This window comes from Magallana gigas, chromosome 3, assembly GCF_963853765.1.
Source record: "Magallana gigas chromosome 3, xbMagGiga1.1, whole genome shotgun sequence".
NCBI lineage: Eukaryota > Metazoa > Mollusca > Bivalvia > Ostreida > Ostreidae > Magallana > Magallana gigas.
Genome location: NC_088855.1, coordinates 31,369,526 through 31,386,158, shown reverse-complemented (window position 1 = coordinate 31,386,158; position 16,633 = coordinate 31,369,526). Strand labels below are relative to the sequence as shown.

The 16,633-nt window shown below is 34.0% G+C and overlaps 1 protein-coding gene across 2 annotated transcripts in view; it reads right to left on the bottom strand.

Annotated features, from left to right (window-relative positions):
• Positions 1-8,016: 8,016 nt before the first annotated feature.
• Positions 8,017-16,633, bottom strand: part of LOC105345351 (protein hobbit) — a 48,118-nt gene continuing 39,501 nt past the window's right edge. For both annotated transcript variants that reach the window (XM_066079326.1, XM_066079327.1), the window contains 10 exons: positions 13,589-13,641; positions 13,337-13,451; positions 12,734-12,830; positions 12,536-12,620; positions 12,186-12,317; positions 11,747-11,865; positions 11,502-11,573; positions 10,056-10,196; positions 9,611-9,721; positions 8,017-9,513 (listed from right to left, as the gene is read on the bottom strand). In XM_066079326.1, the coding sequence (XP_065935398.1) occupies positions 9,457-9,513; positions 9,611-9,721; positions 10,056-10,196; positions 11,502-11,573; positions 11,747-11,865; positions 12,186-12,317; positions 12,536-12,620; positions 12,734-12,830; positions 13,337-13,451; positions 13,589-13,641 (982 nt within the window). In that variant the 3' untranslated portion in view covers positions 8,017-9,456. The remainder of the gene's footprint in view (positions 9,514-9,610; positions 9,722-10,055; positions 10,197-11,501; positions 11,574-11,746; positions 11,866-12,185; positions 12,318-12,535; positions 12,621-12,733; positions 12,831-13,336; positions 13,452-13,588; positions 13,642-16,633) is intronic.

Genomic DNA, 16,633 nt, shown 5'->3' with positions numbered 1-16,633 from the left:
GGCAATACACATCGTTTTGACTGGAACTAATATGACACGTAAAATTGACATGGTATTAAAACTTTGTTCGGTTTGAAGTTTTACTTTCATGATCAGTGCGAGGCAAATAGGTATTTCTGATTGATAATTTACTGATGACGTTCGTGGTATATTGGAGAGTAGTGTCTGCGGCATCTCTTTGATCTCAGCAATAACTGTAGTAGCATAATTTTCATGTTTAAGTATCAATAAATAAGAGAGGAATGTGTCCTAATAAATGACCTTTTTCTTTTCTTGAAGAGTTGCCCTTCTTTACTTTAAATTTTAAAAAAATTCTAAAAAAATGCATTCGATATAAAATTTATTTTTAATTGTTTTGTATTCCTAATGATTAAATACATCTTTGCACCAAAGCAATTTTTGATATTCTTTGTATTTACTTTTTTAAAAAGTGTGCTTGTCCCCATAGACATTAATGCAATCTTCATTAACTAATTGCCGCTTATTTAACAATATTTTTGAAAATTTCTCTGGGTAAATCTTTTTTCTGCTCTAAAATGCTTTGAATTAATATCAGGGTATTTAATTCAAAGGGTTAAAAAAATTAGGTCGGATACCTTTATGTAACGATGTTTTTACGACTGTTAAGCAATAAGCGAGTGCGGTTATCATTACAACGTTATGGAAACGTTCACACATAATTGAATGTTTTCGTTATTCTATAAGTTCATTTAAGAAAACATATTTGCAAATGTTAATATTGTAATTAATTTCATTGAAATGAAATGATCGCCAGAATAAAAAAATGGGTCCTTGTAACAACAATCACAATGACCTGATATGCTATGGATGCCGTTTAATTTCTGTCCTTACATGTTTCAAATAGTTTACTAGTTTATCATTAATGAATATATTTAAGGAATAAGGAATCATTCTTTGAATATTATGAGGTGATAATTTCACCTCATAATATTCAAAGAACGATTCCTTATTACTTATATTTAAAGATTTCTATAATTATCAGCAATTGTACGATTGTACGCCCCATATTTTATACGTCGTTTGAATTTATTGGACTGTATAGTACAAAATCGATACGTAGTGTTTTAACAGGCAAAGACTTTGAAAAATGTAAATCTTAATGGATACATTATTTATTCATAACATTTTTTATAAATGTAGCATATTCTAATAAGCGGTATATATATCGGATGTCTATCCCCTGTGTTTAAGGCAAAAATTGCGGCATGAGCGATTTGACGTTATCATCAAATGTAGTACTCGTACATAAACGCAAATGCAGACTGAAAAAAAATGTATTAATAACCCTAATCAAAATTGTATTACATGTGAAATGTTTCATCGTGACCTCTCTACAAATGATTGACCACCGTTATTGATCGAAGGGCCCATGCACCCGTGAAAAAGTGCTGATTTCATTCACGCAATTAATATGGTGTATAAAATGAACAAGGTTTAAATTTTTTATGTTTTAACATATTCCTGAATTTAACCATAGTAATTATTTGACATTTTTGATTGAAGATTTTTAACATGCAAAAAATGACGTAATAATCGCACTTGATTTTAAACGGCGAGGAGTTTCCCAAAAGTGATGGAGGAAGGGTAGTGACGGAGTTATGGGGCTATGCGATACTAATAGAATCATTCATTATTACGAGTGTGGGATAGTGAAATTCCACCGAGGGGACAAGATTCACAGTCTAGGACGAGGCTTTGCCGAGTCCTAGATCGTGAATCTTGGCCCCGAGGTGGAATTTCACTATCCCTCACGAGTATATAATGAATGATTATTTTTCTCGCATTATATTAGCTTAAAAAATGATGTTTTACAACTTTCTGTTATGACGTTCAAAAGATTACTTTCGGTTTATCTCTCCGCGTGCTTCAAATAGTGCAAGTTAAATGAAAGCATACGACAGTTTTTTCAATTAAAATATGAAAAATTGTAATTAATTAAGCAACACAGTTACTTAATGGATAATCTCAATGCACTATTTCGCATTTCCCTACGGCAGACAACGTTTGTTTACGTTTTAAAACGGCGTAGTAATACACAGTGTAAGACAGAAAAATCTCACACTGCTGTCTCACACCGGACAAACCGATCTCACACCGGTGATAATGCGAGAAATGTGTATCACCCCTGCGAATGTGTTCGGAATGTTTTCTTTATCGTTGCTAAGGATGTAATAAATCCAGAGGTGCTCGAATTAAAGTTCACGACACTTCCACGAGCTTTAATCAATTACTGTGAAATTTCGAGCGGAAGTATAAGTCATTAAGTGTTCGGATAATATTCTCAAAATACGTAAGTACTGGTCTTTTTTCATAACATATCCTACTTTGATTTATGTTAAAACATGAAAATAGATTAAAATATATGTCTTTTTCATCATCTAGCGGTTATTAAACTAAACGATGGTATTCAGAACAGAGTTATCGATCGTGTTCAACCACTCTACAAACGGTTGAAAATCAATCGCAACTTCTCTAGCCTTTCCGGCAGGCTCGGAAAGTTGCGATTGGGTTGAAAATATTAATATAAACATTGGTTTGCTTAATAAAATCATAGCCATGTTTGATGCTTTTGGTGTGCATTACCGTGCTTTTTAAAAAATAAATGGGTGTCTGTTTTGAATTAAAACTTAGTATATCGAGCCAATTTCAATGAACATTCTGCATAAAATTGTCATGTGTAGCCAACCACCCACCCCAAAGGCAGCCACACCAACGGCACAAGAATGAGAGAGATGTACGGAAGGGAATATTCTTCGGATGTGGTAAGTCATGTGTTTTACGTTCTGTTTGTTGGGCTAAAGATAAATATTGTGACAGATGTGGTAGAAAAGGGCACATTAGACCTATTTGCAAAGAACATTTGGTTGATACAGCCTTAGGTTTAAATAAATAGGGATTCGAGCCTGCTCAAGGGTTCTCCAAGAGTGGGCACAAAGGTAGACAATCAACTAAAAGTGCTAACTGTGTAAAAACAACTCCAAATTGTGCTGATGTCAACTTTACCCAAACTATTGAGAAAAACACTATTAAAGTCTCTGTTTCAAATGTTAAAACATTTGCTTTAATTGACACAGGTGCTAGTATTTCATGTATCAGTCAGCCGTTTTTGGTAAAAACTTCATTTTCAAATGCAGTCTTACAAAACTGACTTTCTTTTTATCAAAGGTGTCTCTGGTCAAAAACTAAAAGTGTTAGGCAAAGTAGTGCTACCAATTTCATTCAAAGTTCAGGGCCGGGATTCATAAAGATTTTTTTTTAAAAATGCAGTTAAGTGCTAGATAAATTCTTAGTTAAGAAAAAACTTAAGAACAAATTCATAAAAATACTAAACATAATTCTTATCTGAGTTTAAACTTAAGAAAGTCATGTACTTAAGTCAAAGCTCCATGACAACACTTACAGATTCCCGGAATTTTCCTTGCCTACAAATGCGCTCTTTTGTAAAAGAGGTAAAAAAGTTAATACTGTGACGTGAATTAGCAGACGGGATAAAGTCAAAACAATGGATTCGCAGACGAAAAGAAAACCCAATTGGAATGCCGATGAAACGCTAGCACTAACAAACCTAGTCGATTAAAATACAATTTTGCGGTAGCCTACATGTTATCGAAAACTTGCACCATTCATTGATACTTGGTTTTGACTTTATGCATACTAACAAAGTTAAACTTGACTTTGAATTGACACCTTTATATTCAAAGATAACAACTCTGAACATGAAAGTGCTAACACAAATGTTTATTCACTGCAAACTCATGCTGGTTATGCAAGATCTGCCAAATCATACACTATTCCAATACAAACTGAAACAATTGTTATGGTCAAAGTCAGTCGCAGAAAACCAAATAATGTTGTGTTATTAGAGTCCCTTGACCAATTGTCTTCATTAAACCTTGTTGCGGCTAAGTCTTTGGTTCAAGTTAAAAACTCTAGAGCTTTCTTTAAAATTATGAATCCTATAGATAAAAACGTAAGGATCCCTTTTAACAAGCTATTAGCAGTCATCTGTGAAGTTGATGATACTTCCGTCTTTCATCTTTTGAACACCAATCTAAAAGTGCTACCTCAGACATTTCTTTTAATCTAAATTGTTCTTCGCTTTCAAAAGCTCAAAAATCAACTCTAGTTCTTGATTGAAAATAGGGACGTTTTTGCAAAAGATCTTTCAGAACTTAGCCAAAAAGGCACGTAGCATCGTTTTTGAAAGTGTGTGTGTGGGGGGGGCAGACTCATCAAAAAAATCTTGACAAGCAAAAAAAAAAAAAAGAAGACTTTTCCCAAAATCTTCAAAATCCTAATCCGGGGGGGGGGTGTTATATAACTTCAATTTCAATCCTTATTTCCTTCTTTTCATATCAATTTTTTACATCCTCCAAAAAAAGTGGGGGGCCAACTCCATGATAATTCAATTTTTTATGTAAATTTTTAAAAAATCGTTGCTGCGAGAAATGTGGGGGGGGGGGGGGGACAGCCCCCCCCCCCCCCCCACCGCCCCCCCCCCCTGATTCTACGTGCCTGTATGAACATCACATACAAACATTACCAGACGATTGACCAGTCAGAATGCCCTTCTATCGAGCATCACCTACCATCCAAAAAGAAATCCGTACGCATGTCGACGATATGCTCGAGAACGATAGAATTGAACCAAGTAATAGTGTTTGGCATTCCCCAGTTGTTATGGTCAAGAAGCGCTCAGGAGAGTGGAGATCTGCAGTTGACTATCGTAAATTGAATAAGGTTACAGTTCCTCTCTCTTTTCCACTTCCTCATATTGAAACTGTTTTTGATGCTGTAGGAGATGCAAAACCTGTTTATTTTTCGAGTTCAGACCTCAGATCTGGCCCCGAGGTTATAAAACTTTTTTCATACTCGTACTCAGTACTCCGAATACGTTCTCCACTGAGTACTATTTGAAGTATGCTCCAAAAGCCGCTGGATGAAAGACAGAGCACGGTGATTCATGTAAATAATCCTGGCATGTAGGCAAAGTGTACATGTATTCAGATTAATTATTTATCAACAAAATGAAACACATTATTTACATGTACATATTCCCTTTTTCATCTGCAAGCATTGAGATGTGTCTGCATATATAACTTAATATACAAAATGTACGTATAATATAACATATAGGCAACAAAGACGATAAATCCAGTGTAATTGGTTAAAATTATCAGCAAATTGTGTTTATGTCAAATGTTAGCTTTTATCATGTTATAATTAATTCAAGTGTTATCATTTTTATTTTACATAAACAAGCTCTTAAGTAATTGTTAATTACACGAATTCTCAAGCATTATATACATCGATCATTAAATGATTTTCCATAATTGTGTATTTAAGAATAAATTTGATGTCATAACACCAAATTTTATTTTTAAATAATCATTTGTGGAAAGACACTCATAAAAGACTTAAGACTATGGGGTCACCGAGGCCCACCGTTCTTAAATTCGAGCGTTTATAATCAAATATTAAACCAAATAATGCATTTCACTTTACGTACACTTAGACATGTCTATGCTCTCGATGTTTTAATTTGAAACAAATAATAAAGATTATAAGGTAGGTGATGTTCCGTGGTCAAAATTTCTTTGATATTTGGAAAATAAAAATCAAATACTCGCAGATGGTTCGGAATGGATACCCTACCTTCCGGCAGTAAAATTAAAATAAAAGTTGCGGCCTACATTAGACAAAGAACACATCTATATATCTGCAGCTACGTGTAGTATGTATGGTCACATAGGAAGCCAAATATGTACGTCATAATTTAAAAATATTGCCAATACAATACTTGAAAATTTAAGTTAGCATCTAATGCCCTTTAACAGGCATTTTGATAACTGACTGCTGTTTCTTGATCACTTTCTATATTTCAAAGTAAGATTGCTTTTTGTTAACTTTCAGAATAGGTGTTTATTATTTTTACGATCTTGATATTTCGAGATAAAAAGAAATGAACCTTGTTAAAAATTACTCTGAATTTCGCAGCGTTTTTGACACTACAGAGAAAGGCGATTTTTAAAAGCCAATATTTTCCACATTACAAATATTTACAAATGTAGGTATAGAGTCAGAGGTACATGTACAGTACAAATTAGAGAAAAAATATGAGAAAAAAGTACAAATGTTCAAGGAGGACCGACTGATTCAAAATTCCATGTATAAATAAACAGAGTTTTTTGAGTTTTTTAAGTTTTAAAGTAGACAATAATTCACCAAATTTAAAAGTGTTTGGTCTTTCACAAAATCTAGGTTCCAAGTATTTTTGTCTGATACATGAAAGATCATTACATGTATACAATCAATAAATGGGTTCTTAGAAAAGTCATTATTACATTGAATCAATAAGCATTTGTAAAGTATATGAACAATCTTATTTTCTGGCCCGGTGAACAATTTTGCCCAGTATGAAACCATTCTAGTATATATACATGTATTATAACAGATAACACAAGGACAGCGTAACTAAAATTGGCTTTCTATGTACGTTACACCATTGAACACACGGGTTTTCTTCATATTACACCATTGAAATCAGTCTAATGTAGAGAAATCCCCCAAGTTTTCCAAAAAAAAAAGAAAAAAAAGACTCGCAAGTTGTACATTTTCTTTGACAGAAGGAATATGCTTTAACTTTATTTTGACATTTTTAGGGGGCGCCGGGTGCGCCCTCATTAAATCCGCCACTGATTTAACGCTTATTCTATAAAATGTTTCCATTTCCAAGGTTTGTGGAATGCAACATAAATTATAAATGATGAATAAGTAAGTAATAGAAGATGTTATATTTTTTATGCATCCTCCATCCTTTGTAATGAACTAACCTACATTCTCCCTGTAATCAAAGAAGGGACCCTGCTAGTGCATCCGATTAAAATTGATTAATAACGATACATGTACATTGATTTCTTGGTTTTAAATGATGGGGAGTATGGGTCGTATTTTACTAAAAACAGAATTCTTAAAAAGTCGAGCTATTCAATGAAATTATTTTGTACGTAGATTTACATGTACATGTGTATAAGTACATTAATTAATCAAGCAAAATATCTAAAAGTTATTTTGATAATCTTGGTTGAGCTCGCCCTTACTCTTAAATTCACCTTCATTATATCTATAGATATGTTATTGATGAAATGGTAAAAACTTTCCATTTTAATTCATATACATGTAATTATGATTAAATTATAGCGTATAATACAGCATCATTACAATATGAACAATATTATATGTTTGCACTACATTTTATTTAGATTAAATGTCTTGAGTACGACTTTGAGAAAGCTCCAAAGCTTACTCAGAAAATCGCCGTTTTGTACTCAGCCGGAGTACGAGTATGAAAAAGTTTTATAACCTCAATACCTTGAGTACGAGTACGGTTTGGAGCACGGAGTACGATTTGGAGTATGAGATCGTACTCAAAAAAGTTTTATAACCTCGGGGCCTGGTTTTTGGCAAATTAAAATGAGTGATGAGAGTAATGTCATGTTGTAAATTTTGAATTTACCGGGTGGCAGTAAATACAAAATTTACAACATGACATGACAAAATAGTATAGTCTGGTTTCACAATTGATGCTATTACTATTTATAGGTACGTTTACGATCTACGAATTGTTAGTGAAACGGTCGCCTGAAAGGGTCGAAACTACGTGGTCTAAATTTAAATGACAATAACATTCGCACAGGTGATATGTTACTTATTTAAATAAATAAATGTTAACTTGAGAGTTCTGATGTAAAATGGAAGTGCTTCATAATTTCAAAGCTTGGGTTACAAATTCATGTCGGCACTGAAAATGAATAAACCGGCAAGATTTGAAGACATTGCAATTTGATATGCGCGCACAAATGCACATAAAATCGCAGGGTAGGATCAACTGATCCAATAATAATTACCTTACACATCTAGATACATCATCCACGGTAGGACTCTCCTTTTATCAAAATTACTAAATTGTTTTATAACAAACATTAATCTCCAAAACTGTTGAAAATAAAATTTATTGAAAACATTATTCAAAAGTGTTACAATAATTGACTATATCACAGACTGTAATAAGTTAAATGAACAAACAATAAATAGCAAATGTAACAACAGCACCATAAGCAGATAAGAGAAAAAAACCGGTCTAACTCTGTGTAACATGTTTTGACAATCGCATACAAAGGAGGCCTTTTGTAATGTATGACTTGAATTAAAATGCCAATGTATATATAGCACCTTCATGACACCATTGTTATTTCATTAATGTCCGTTATTCTGTTTTACAACACCAGCTAGCAGTTTGTGCCTGCACTGATGGTGTAAGCACGGAAACACAGCTTAAAATATGTTCAAATTTACTGTTCACAATTAACGTTAGCCAAACTCGCAAAAAATCTGTTTGAAATGCAAATTATAGCATATCTAAGGAATGTTTCAAAAATTATGTATACCACAGATATTACATATAAATTGTAGATATAAAATTTTCATGTTCATAGATTTAAAAAAGTATTATAGCATGCATTTAAACAATAAAATGCTTTCTTTGGTGATTCATGCGGGATGTATGAAGGTGGCGACACTGCATAAAAAACGCGGGTTATGTAAATATAACCTGTATGAATCATCAAAGAAAGCAGGGATGTATATACTAACTATATATGTCTCTGAAGAAAGCATGTTATTGTTTATATTTACATTTTTCTGTTAACAAATTAATAAATTTATTGTAAAACGTAAGTAAAATTCAATAAAATTTCTGTTAATGTACATCAGTATATTAGCTAAAAGAAACAGCCAAATCGTCTCCTATGGGAATAAGAGTCTGACATCATGATAATTATTCGTATAATTCCACAAATCAGTCTGGCTCTTTCTATAGAGCTATGAATTAACTGTTAGTTTCCGTAAGAAAAAGAGGGAATCATACTTGGTAGATGTAAATGTATATTAATACATGTGCTGATAATGAAAAAAAAATACTTTAAAACATGATGCAAATATAAACATGTACCAGTATAAAGTATTAGTACATGAACCTAATGTATAAAGTTACAACTTTCATCAGTTGTAACTTCTATGTTAGATCACATAAAAACAACTTGTTCACTGTTGTTCCTGCTTGCAATACTTTCTGTTATGTCAGGACAAACAAAGACAAATAATGAAGGTTTATGACAGACACTAACCGCCCTCATTATTATATACTTTGTAATACCTTTACCTAGCTTAAATTAATGTGCAGGAAATACTTCTGACTTTTTTAGTACTTCTTGCTTGCAACTATTCATTGTTATGAACCATTGTTAGTAATCATACATGCAAATGCATTTTTAATGTAATTTCATGAGGCCTCAAAGGCAAAAACTAGTTATTGACATCAACGATTCACCAGTTAAATTACTCGCTAAAAACAAAGATGGTTTGCAGTGCTGTGCACTACTTTTTCTGAGATTTTCCAAATATTCCTTTCTTTGTTGGTTTGTCTTGCCCTGCCTACAAAATCAATTCATCAATTTATTAAGTATCGGTTCAACAAATAAAAATTAAAGACCATCTACATGTACTTTACAATGTAGCCTATAATACTGACCAGCAATTTGGGACCCAGTAACATCTTCATTTTGTCCTCCTCTTGTTGAGCATCTGTCCGCTGGGTTTCCTCCCCTGCCCTGGATTTCATGTGGAGCTTTTGCTTGATGGCCTTAACACAATCAAATTTATTGTTAAAACAACAGAGAAAAATAAAAATCAAAGATGTTAGAGTAAAGACATACTCATTAATGTTTATTTAAATAGGATTGTATAATATAGGTTATATTTTATTTTGTCCTCAGTGAAATATGCTTCGTCTCCAATTGAAATTATAACAATGTGCTTAAAACACAAAGTGTTTCATGCATAATAATAATTTTTTACACACAGCTTAATAAATGCTAAATTAACTTTTTTTTGAAAGAGACATTTCATTAACAGTTACTTAAGCTTACAAAATAAGGTGACCACCAATTTTGAATTAAGTCAACAGTGAGTTGTACCTGGGATAAGATGACTGTCTTAGTGTCCCCCCTGATGGCCATCAGGAGATCAAACCAGGTCCAGATCTGGTTGTGGTACTCCATTGTAGGAAGGACAATGCTGAAGTCGTGAATGTCAGCAATGTTCTTCTCTTTCTCTCCCTACATACAAGTTAAAAACATATATTTATAGAGTACAACCAAACTTGTCTACACCAAAAGGAATTGGGAAGTTAGCCTGTGTAATAATGGACAGTTTGTCAACAGTTGGTTAGAAGATAAAATTGCAAATTTTTTAATCTTTAAAAACTGCAATCAGAACAGAGAGTTAATGTATTGTCAGTTTAGGCAGGTCTATCTTGATTTCAAATTGAAATCTCAAAATCAAAATGGTGCATGTTTCATGTGAATGATCTTATATTTACTTTCAGTGGATTTGCATTGTAAATCTGCAATGTTCAATTTCATATATTTACATCTACCAGGCATAATTTCCTCTATTTCTTAAGGAAACTTATAGTTAATTCATAGCTCTAAAGAAACAGCCAGACTGAAATCTACACGCCCTATTTATCGATTGGTCGAAATCTACAGCGTCTGAAAGTGACAGGACTGAAATTGACACGCCCTGTTTATCGATTGGTCTGAACCTACAGCGACCTTAGCAAAATCCCGGACTGAACGAAATAATCATGATGATGCCAGACTCAAAGTCTCACAGGAAACGATTTGGCTGTTTCTTTTAGCTAACGTACTTTTGTACATTAACAGTAATTTAGTGAATTTTACTAACTTTTCATAATCAGTTTATTAATTAGTTAAAGAAAGATGTTGATATAAACAATAAAATGCTTTCTTTGATGATTCATGCAGGTTATGAAGGTAGCGATCATTGCAGGAAAAATTTACATAACCCGCGTTAGCGGGTTATGTATTTTTCCTGCAATGTCACTACCTTCATATCCCGAATGAATCACCAAACAAAGCATTTTACTGTTTAAATGAATACACTTGGCTAATTCATGCGCCATGAGCACAAAAGGTAATCACGAGTTTTGAGTACATTTAGTATTGTAAAATTAAACAAAATGTTCAAACTTTCATAACTAATTTGATATGTATTAATGAAAAATAATTGTTTAATCATATCCAATTGTTAATAAAAAAGATTTTTTCGACAAAATTTCTGGCATTATATTTCTTGCCGCAGAAGCGGACTAAATAACGTTAATATAACTGTTCCCTGTATTTTTCATCAGTATGAATATAAATACAGAATAAGCAGCGAATGCTTTTTTTTAATGTCGTCGGTCCTATAACACACCAAGCAGTGCAGACCAATTATAATACCAAGCAGTATTCAATTTGTCTGCACCGCTTGGTGGGTTATAGGACCAACGACATCCCAAAATAAACATTCGATGCCTAAATGATCCTAAATTAAAAATGCATGCACTTGTAGATTACCTTGTAGCTGACTCTTAGGGAGACTTCAGGAATTTTGACATAGACAAAAGTGTTGTTATTGGAAGCTCTTTCCTGCAATAGATAAATGAAATTTACGTTATTTAACTTGATTTGAGTTGCCTTTAACAAAACCAAGCTAAAACAAGTCAAAAATGTTACATCAAACACTGTCACATTATTGTTACCATGGTTTTGTATTACACCTGGCTGTTGGAGTTATCCATTGAATCATGACTCTGACTAACCTTCATCTTATCAATCTCTGCGAAGGTGTGGGATGAAGCATTCCTCTTGACACTGTCTCTCTTAATGGACGGCTTCTTCTCCAGTCTCTTCTTGGGCCCTGATTTATCTGAATCCCTATCTACAAGTGTATTAATGCAAAATTTAGTCTACTCTCTGCTGGTAGGATAAAAGTCTTAACTACTAAAGTGAATGAAAAGATTTAGACTTCCATCAGTCTTTAAAGACATAAAATCAATTTTTCATCTACGGTAAATATTTTCTGTCATTGCTTTCTTCTCAAACATCTGCAATCGAAGCTACTATTTTGGGAACAGATCATAATATCAGTGTACAAGTATATTCACATAATGTTTTCTGTAGACAGTCTGGGGGAATTTACAGGTATGGGGAGGCGTTAAATCATTATCTGGCAGTTACCAATCTTATACACCTCTTTACCTTGTCCCTCTGTCTCAATGTTTTTGTCTGGAAAGAAAAATCCCATGACTGTCTTGTAGAACTGGAACGTCATCTGGATCCGTATGGGGACCACATTCACCTCAAAGTGTTCCTTCACAGCAATACCCCCAACTGAAAAATCATCATTTCCATTCTCAATTAACAAAAGAACCTGTAAATATTCTCCCAAATTTAGCTAAAATTCTCAGAAAAAATATAGTTTCTACAAAATTAAATGCATTACACAACAGATTTCAATGCACATACAATTTGTTACTGTTTAAATTGATTTTGGTGATTTATATAGTTACAAAAGGTGAAGATTACCTGACAAATTCTCTAAGACTTACCTGGGGGTCGCTCACTGCATATGATCCTGAGAGCCATCTGTCTGAGATCATTCTCCTTGCCTAGCACCAGGGGAACAAGTACATCCTACATGACATATATTGTAAATACATGTAAAAACCAATGTTATGTTTAAGAAGCAAAGCTTACTCGACAAACTCAAGAATGGTGTGTCTCAAGACATAGCAATTCATACACACCTTGTAGATTGAGTTTGGTAATAAGTTGGTCATTTTGACCCAACCCAGCTCCAATTGATGGGTCCAAGTATCATTGTCTCTGTTGACTTTTGTGTATCTGGGGGAAAAACAAGGAATCATAAGTAACAACTCGGTAAAGAATTCTCACATTTAAATGAATAAATCTTAAAAACATTTCCAATTTTCCAGTCTTTGAATTACCAAAACCCTCCCCTCCCAAAAATTTACATTGCTTCTCAGCATCAGTTCTTAGATATCAAGACCTTAGCCTTGGATCTTTTGTAATACATGTACATGTCTCAAGATTTATGTGATATCTTAACTTACAAAATGTTCCTCAGCAACATTCCACATGATATATCTAGACTTTTGTGATATCTAGACTTACATGTAAGGTATATTCCTTAGTATAAGATCTACGGTAATATCGAGGCTAACACAAATCCTTCACATTTGATCTGCTGTAACATCTAGACTTACAATGAGTTTCCTAAGCATCATAGCTGCTATGATATTTAGTCTTACACAAAGTTTTTAATAATTAGATCTGATGTCATACCTAGAATAATGTGATATCTAGACCTACGTGATATCTAGACTTACACGAAGTTCCTGAGCATCAGATCTGTGATACCTAGCTGACCGTCGTTTCCTGTCAGTCTCCACTGGGCAAACTTGAAACACACTTCATTCCTCCGTGACACATGAACATGCTGAGCTATAAAATAACCCATAAAGTTCATCAACTTACAATAAAATCTCTACATTTCAAAATTTTACACAGTTTCCAGACATTCTTAATGACCTATATATACAAATATAATACATGTATACAGTTCTTTGTACAAGTATTACCTTTCATGGTTCTCTGTAATGCTTTAACTTGAAGCTGGCTCTCTTTATAACAGCTGTTCAAGAAGAAAAAAATACATTATTCCAATGCCTGTCATTTTCTTGATGAGCTATTTTACAATGTGACTCGATAAAACAAACAAGAGGCCCAGGGGCCACATCGCTCACCTGAGCAACAATTGACTTAACTCTGATCAAATAAGCATTGCAGTATCAAAATCAAAATATCTTGACAACTAAGTACAGTAGATCTTGCGTAAAAAAAAATTGAAAATCTGCCAATTTTTATCCACATCTTTTTTTTGGTAAATACCAAGCCCCTTTTGTTGTACCTTTAAGAAGATTTTTCTCTAATCCTATATACCCCCCCCCCCTTTTGTGGCCCCACTTTTCTCTAGGAAATCGTGGTTTCATCAAACTTAAATCTGCATAACCTGAGCTTTCACACAAAGTACTGAGTTTTGGACTGAAAACTTTCCAAGAATATTTTTAAAGATTTTCTCTTTATATTGCTATGTAAAAATTCAACCCGCCATTGCGGCCCCGCCCTACCCCCAGGGACTATTTTATAAACTTGAATTTACACTACCCGAGGATGTCTCTACACAAGTTTAAGCTTTTCTGGCCAAATAGTTTTTAAAAAGAAGATTTTTAAAGATTTTTTCTATCTTCCTATGTAAAAATTCATCCCCCATTGTGGCCTAACCATACCCCGGGTCTATGATTTAAACAAACTTGAATCTATACGATCTGGGGATGCTTCCACTCAAGTTTGGGCTTTCCTGGCCTAATAGTTTTCAGAAGAAGATTTTTAAAGTTTTTCTCTTTATATAAAAAATTTTCTCGCATTATCACCTGTGTGAGATCGGTTTGTCCGGTGTGAGACAGCAGTGTGAGATTTTTCTGTCTTACACTGTGTATTACTACGCCGTTTTAAAACGTAAACAAACGTTGTCTGCTGTAGGGAAATGCAAAACAGTGCATTGAGATTATCCATTAAGTAATTGTGTTGCATAATTAATTACAATTTTTCATATTTTAATTGAAAAAACTGTCATATGCTTTCATTTATAACTTGCACTATTTGAGGCACGCGGAGGGATAAACCGAAAGTAATCTTTTGAACGACACAACAGAAAGTTGTCAAACATCATTTTTTAAGCTAATATAATGCGAGAAAAATAATCATTCATTATAAACTCGTATGGGATAGTGAAATTCCACCTCGGGGCCAAGATTCACTGTCTAGGACTCGGCAAAGCCTCGTCCTAGACAGTGAATCTTGTCCCCTCGGTGGAATTTCACTATCCCACACTCGTAATAATGAATGATTCTATAAATCCCCCATTGTGGCCCCGCCCTATCCCCAGGGACCATGATTTGAACAAACTTGAATCTACACCAGCTAAAGATGCTTAAAAGCCAATTTGAGCTTTCCTGGCCTAATAGTTAAAAAAAACATTTTTTTTTTAAAGATATTCTCAATATATTCCTGTATAAAAATTCATACACCAATTGTGGCCCCACCCTACCCCCGGGGACCATGATTTGAACAAACTTGAATCTACACTATCTGAGGATGCTTCCAGTCAAATTTGAGCCTTTTCTGGCCTAATAGTTTTGAGAAAAAGATTTTTAATCATTTTCTCTATATATTCCTATGTAAAAATCCATTCCCCCATTGTGCCCCCCCCATACCCCCAGGGACTATGATTTGAACAAACTTAAATCTACACTACCTCATGATGATTTCATTTTAATTTGAGCTTTTCTGGTCAAATAGTTTAGAGAAGAAGATTTTTAAAGATTTTCTCTATATATTCCTATGTAAAACTTGATCCCCCTATTGTTGCCCCACCCTACCCGCGGGGTCCATGATTTGAACAAACTTGAATCTACACAACCTGAGGATGCTTCCATTTTAATTTGAGCTTTTCTGGCCAAATAATTTCTGAGAAGAAGATTTTTAAAGATTTTCTCTATATATTCCTATTTAAAACTTGATCCCCCTATTGTGGCCCCACCCTACCCGCGGGGACCATGATTTGAACAAACTTGAATCTACACTACCTGAGGATGCCTCCACATAAGTTTAAGCTTTTCTGGCCAAATAGTTTTTGAGAAGAAGATTTTTGAAAAATACAAAAAAAAAATTCTATAATTCTCAATTATCTCTCCTTTAAAAAGGGCGCGGCCCTTCATTTGAACAAATTTGAACCCCTTTCACCCAGTGATCCTTTGTGCCAAATTTGGTTGAAATCTGTCCAGTGGTTCTGGAGAAGAAGAAGACAATGTGAAAAGTTTACAACGACAACGCCGACGACAGACAATGAACAAATTTTGATCAGAAAAGCTCACTTGAGCTTTCAGCTCAGGTGAGCTAAAACTAGAGGTACTGTGAGCAAGCTCACAATTGATACCCCCCGCTAAGAAAAAAATCATAACGCGTGTATTTTTGCTATTATAGAAAATATTTGATGAATCTATTTCACTGTCCATTTTCTATAAATAACAACTGCTTTGTATTTGAAAACTGTTGATTTTTAGCTTCTAATATTTCCATTAATACAAGACATGACACAGACAGAATTTAGCTTTTTTGAAACAATGACCTTGAACTTTCTCAATTGACCTTGGGTAAAGGTCATGACACACCCTTTAATCATAAGCAATCTTTGTGTGAAGTAAGAACTTCCAATGTTTCCCCAGAAGAAAGATATGGACCGGACATGAATTTTGCATTTTTTCTGCCAGTGACCTTGACCTTGCCCAAATGACCTTGGGTCAAGGTCATAACACACCCTTAAGTCATAAGCAATCTTTGTGTGAAGTAAGAACTTCCAATGTTTCCCCATAAGAAAGATAAGGACCGGACACGAATTTTGCACTTTTTCTGCCAGTGACCTTGACCTTGCCCGAATGACCTTGGGTCAAGGTCATGACACACCCTAAGGCATAAGCAATCTTTGTGTGAAGTAAGAACTTCCAATGTTTCTCCATAAGGAAGATATGGAGCGGACACGAATTTTGCACTTTTTCTGCCAGTGA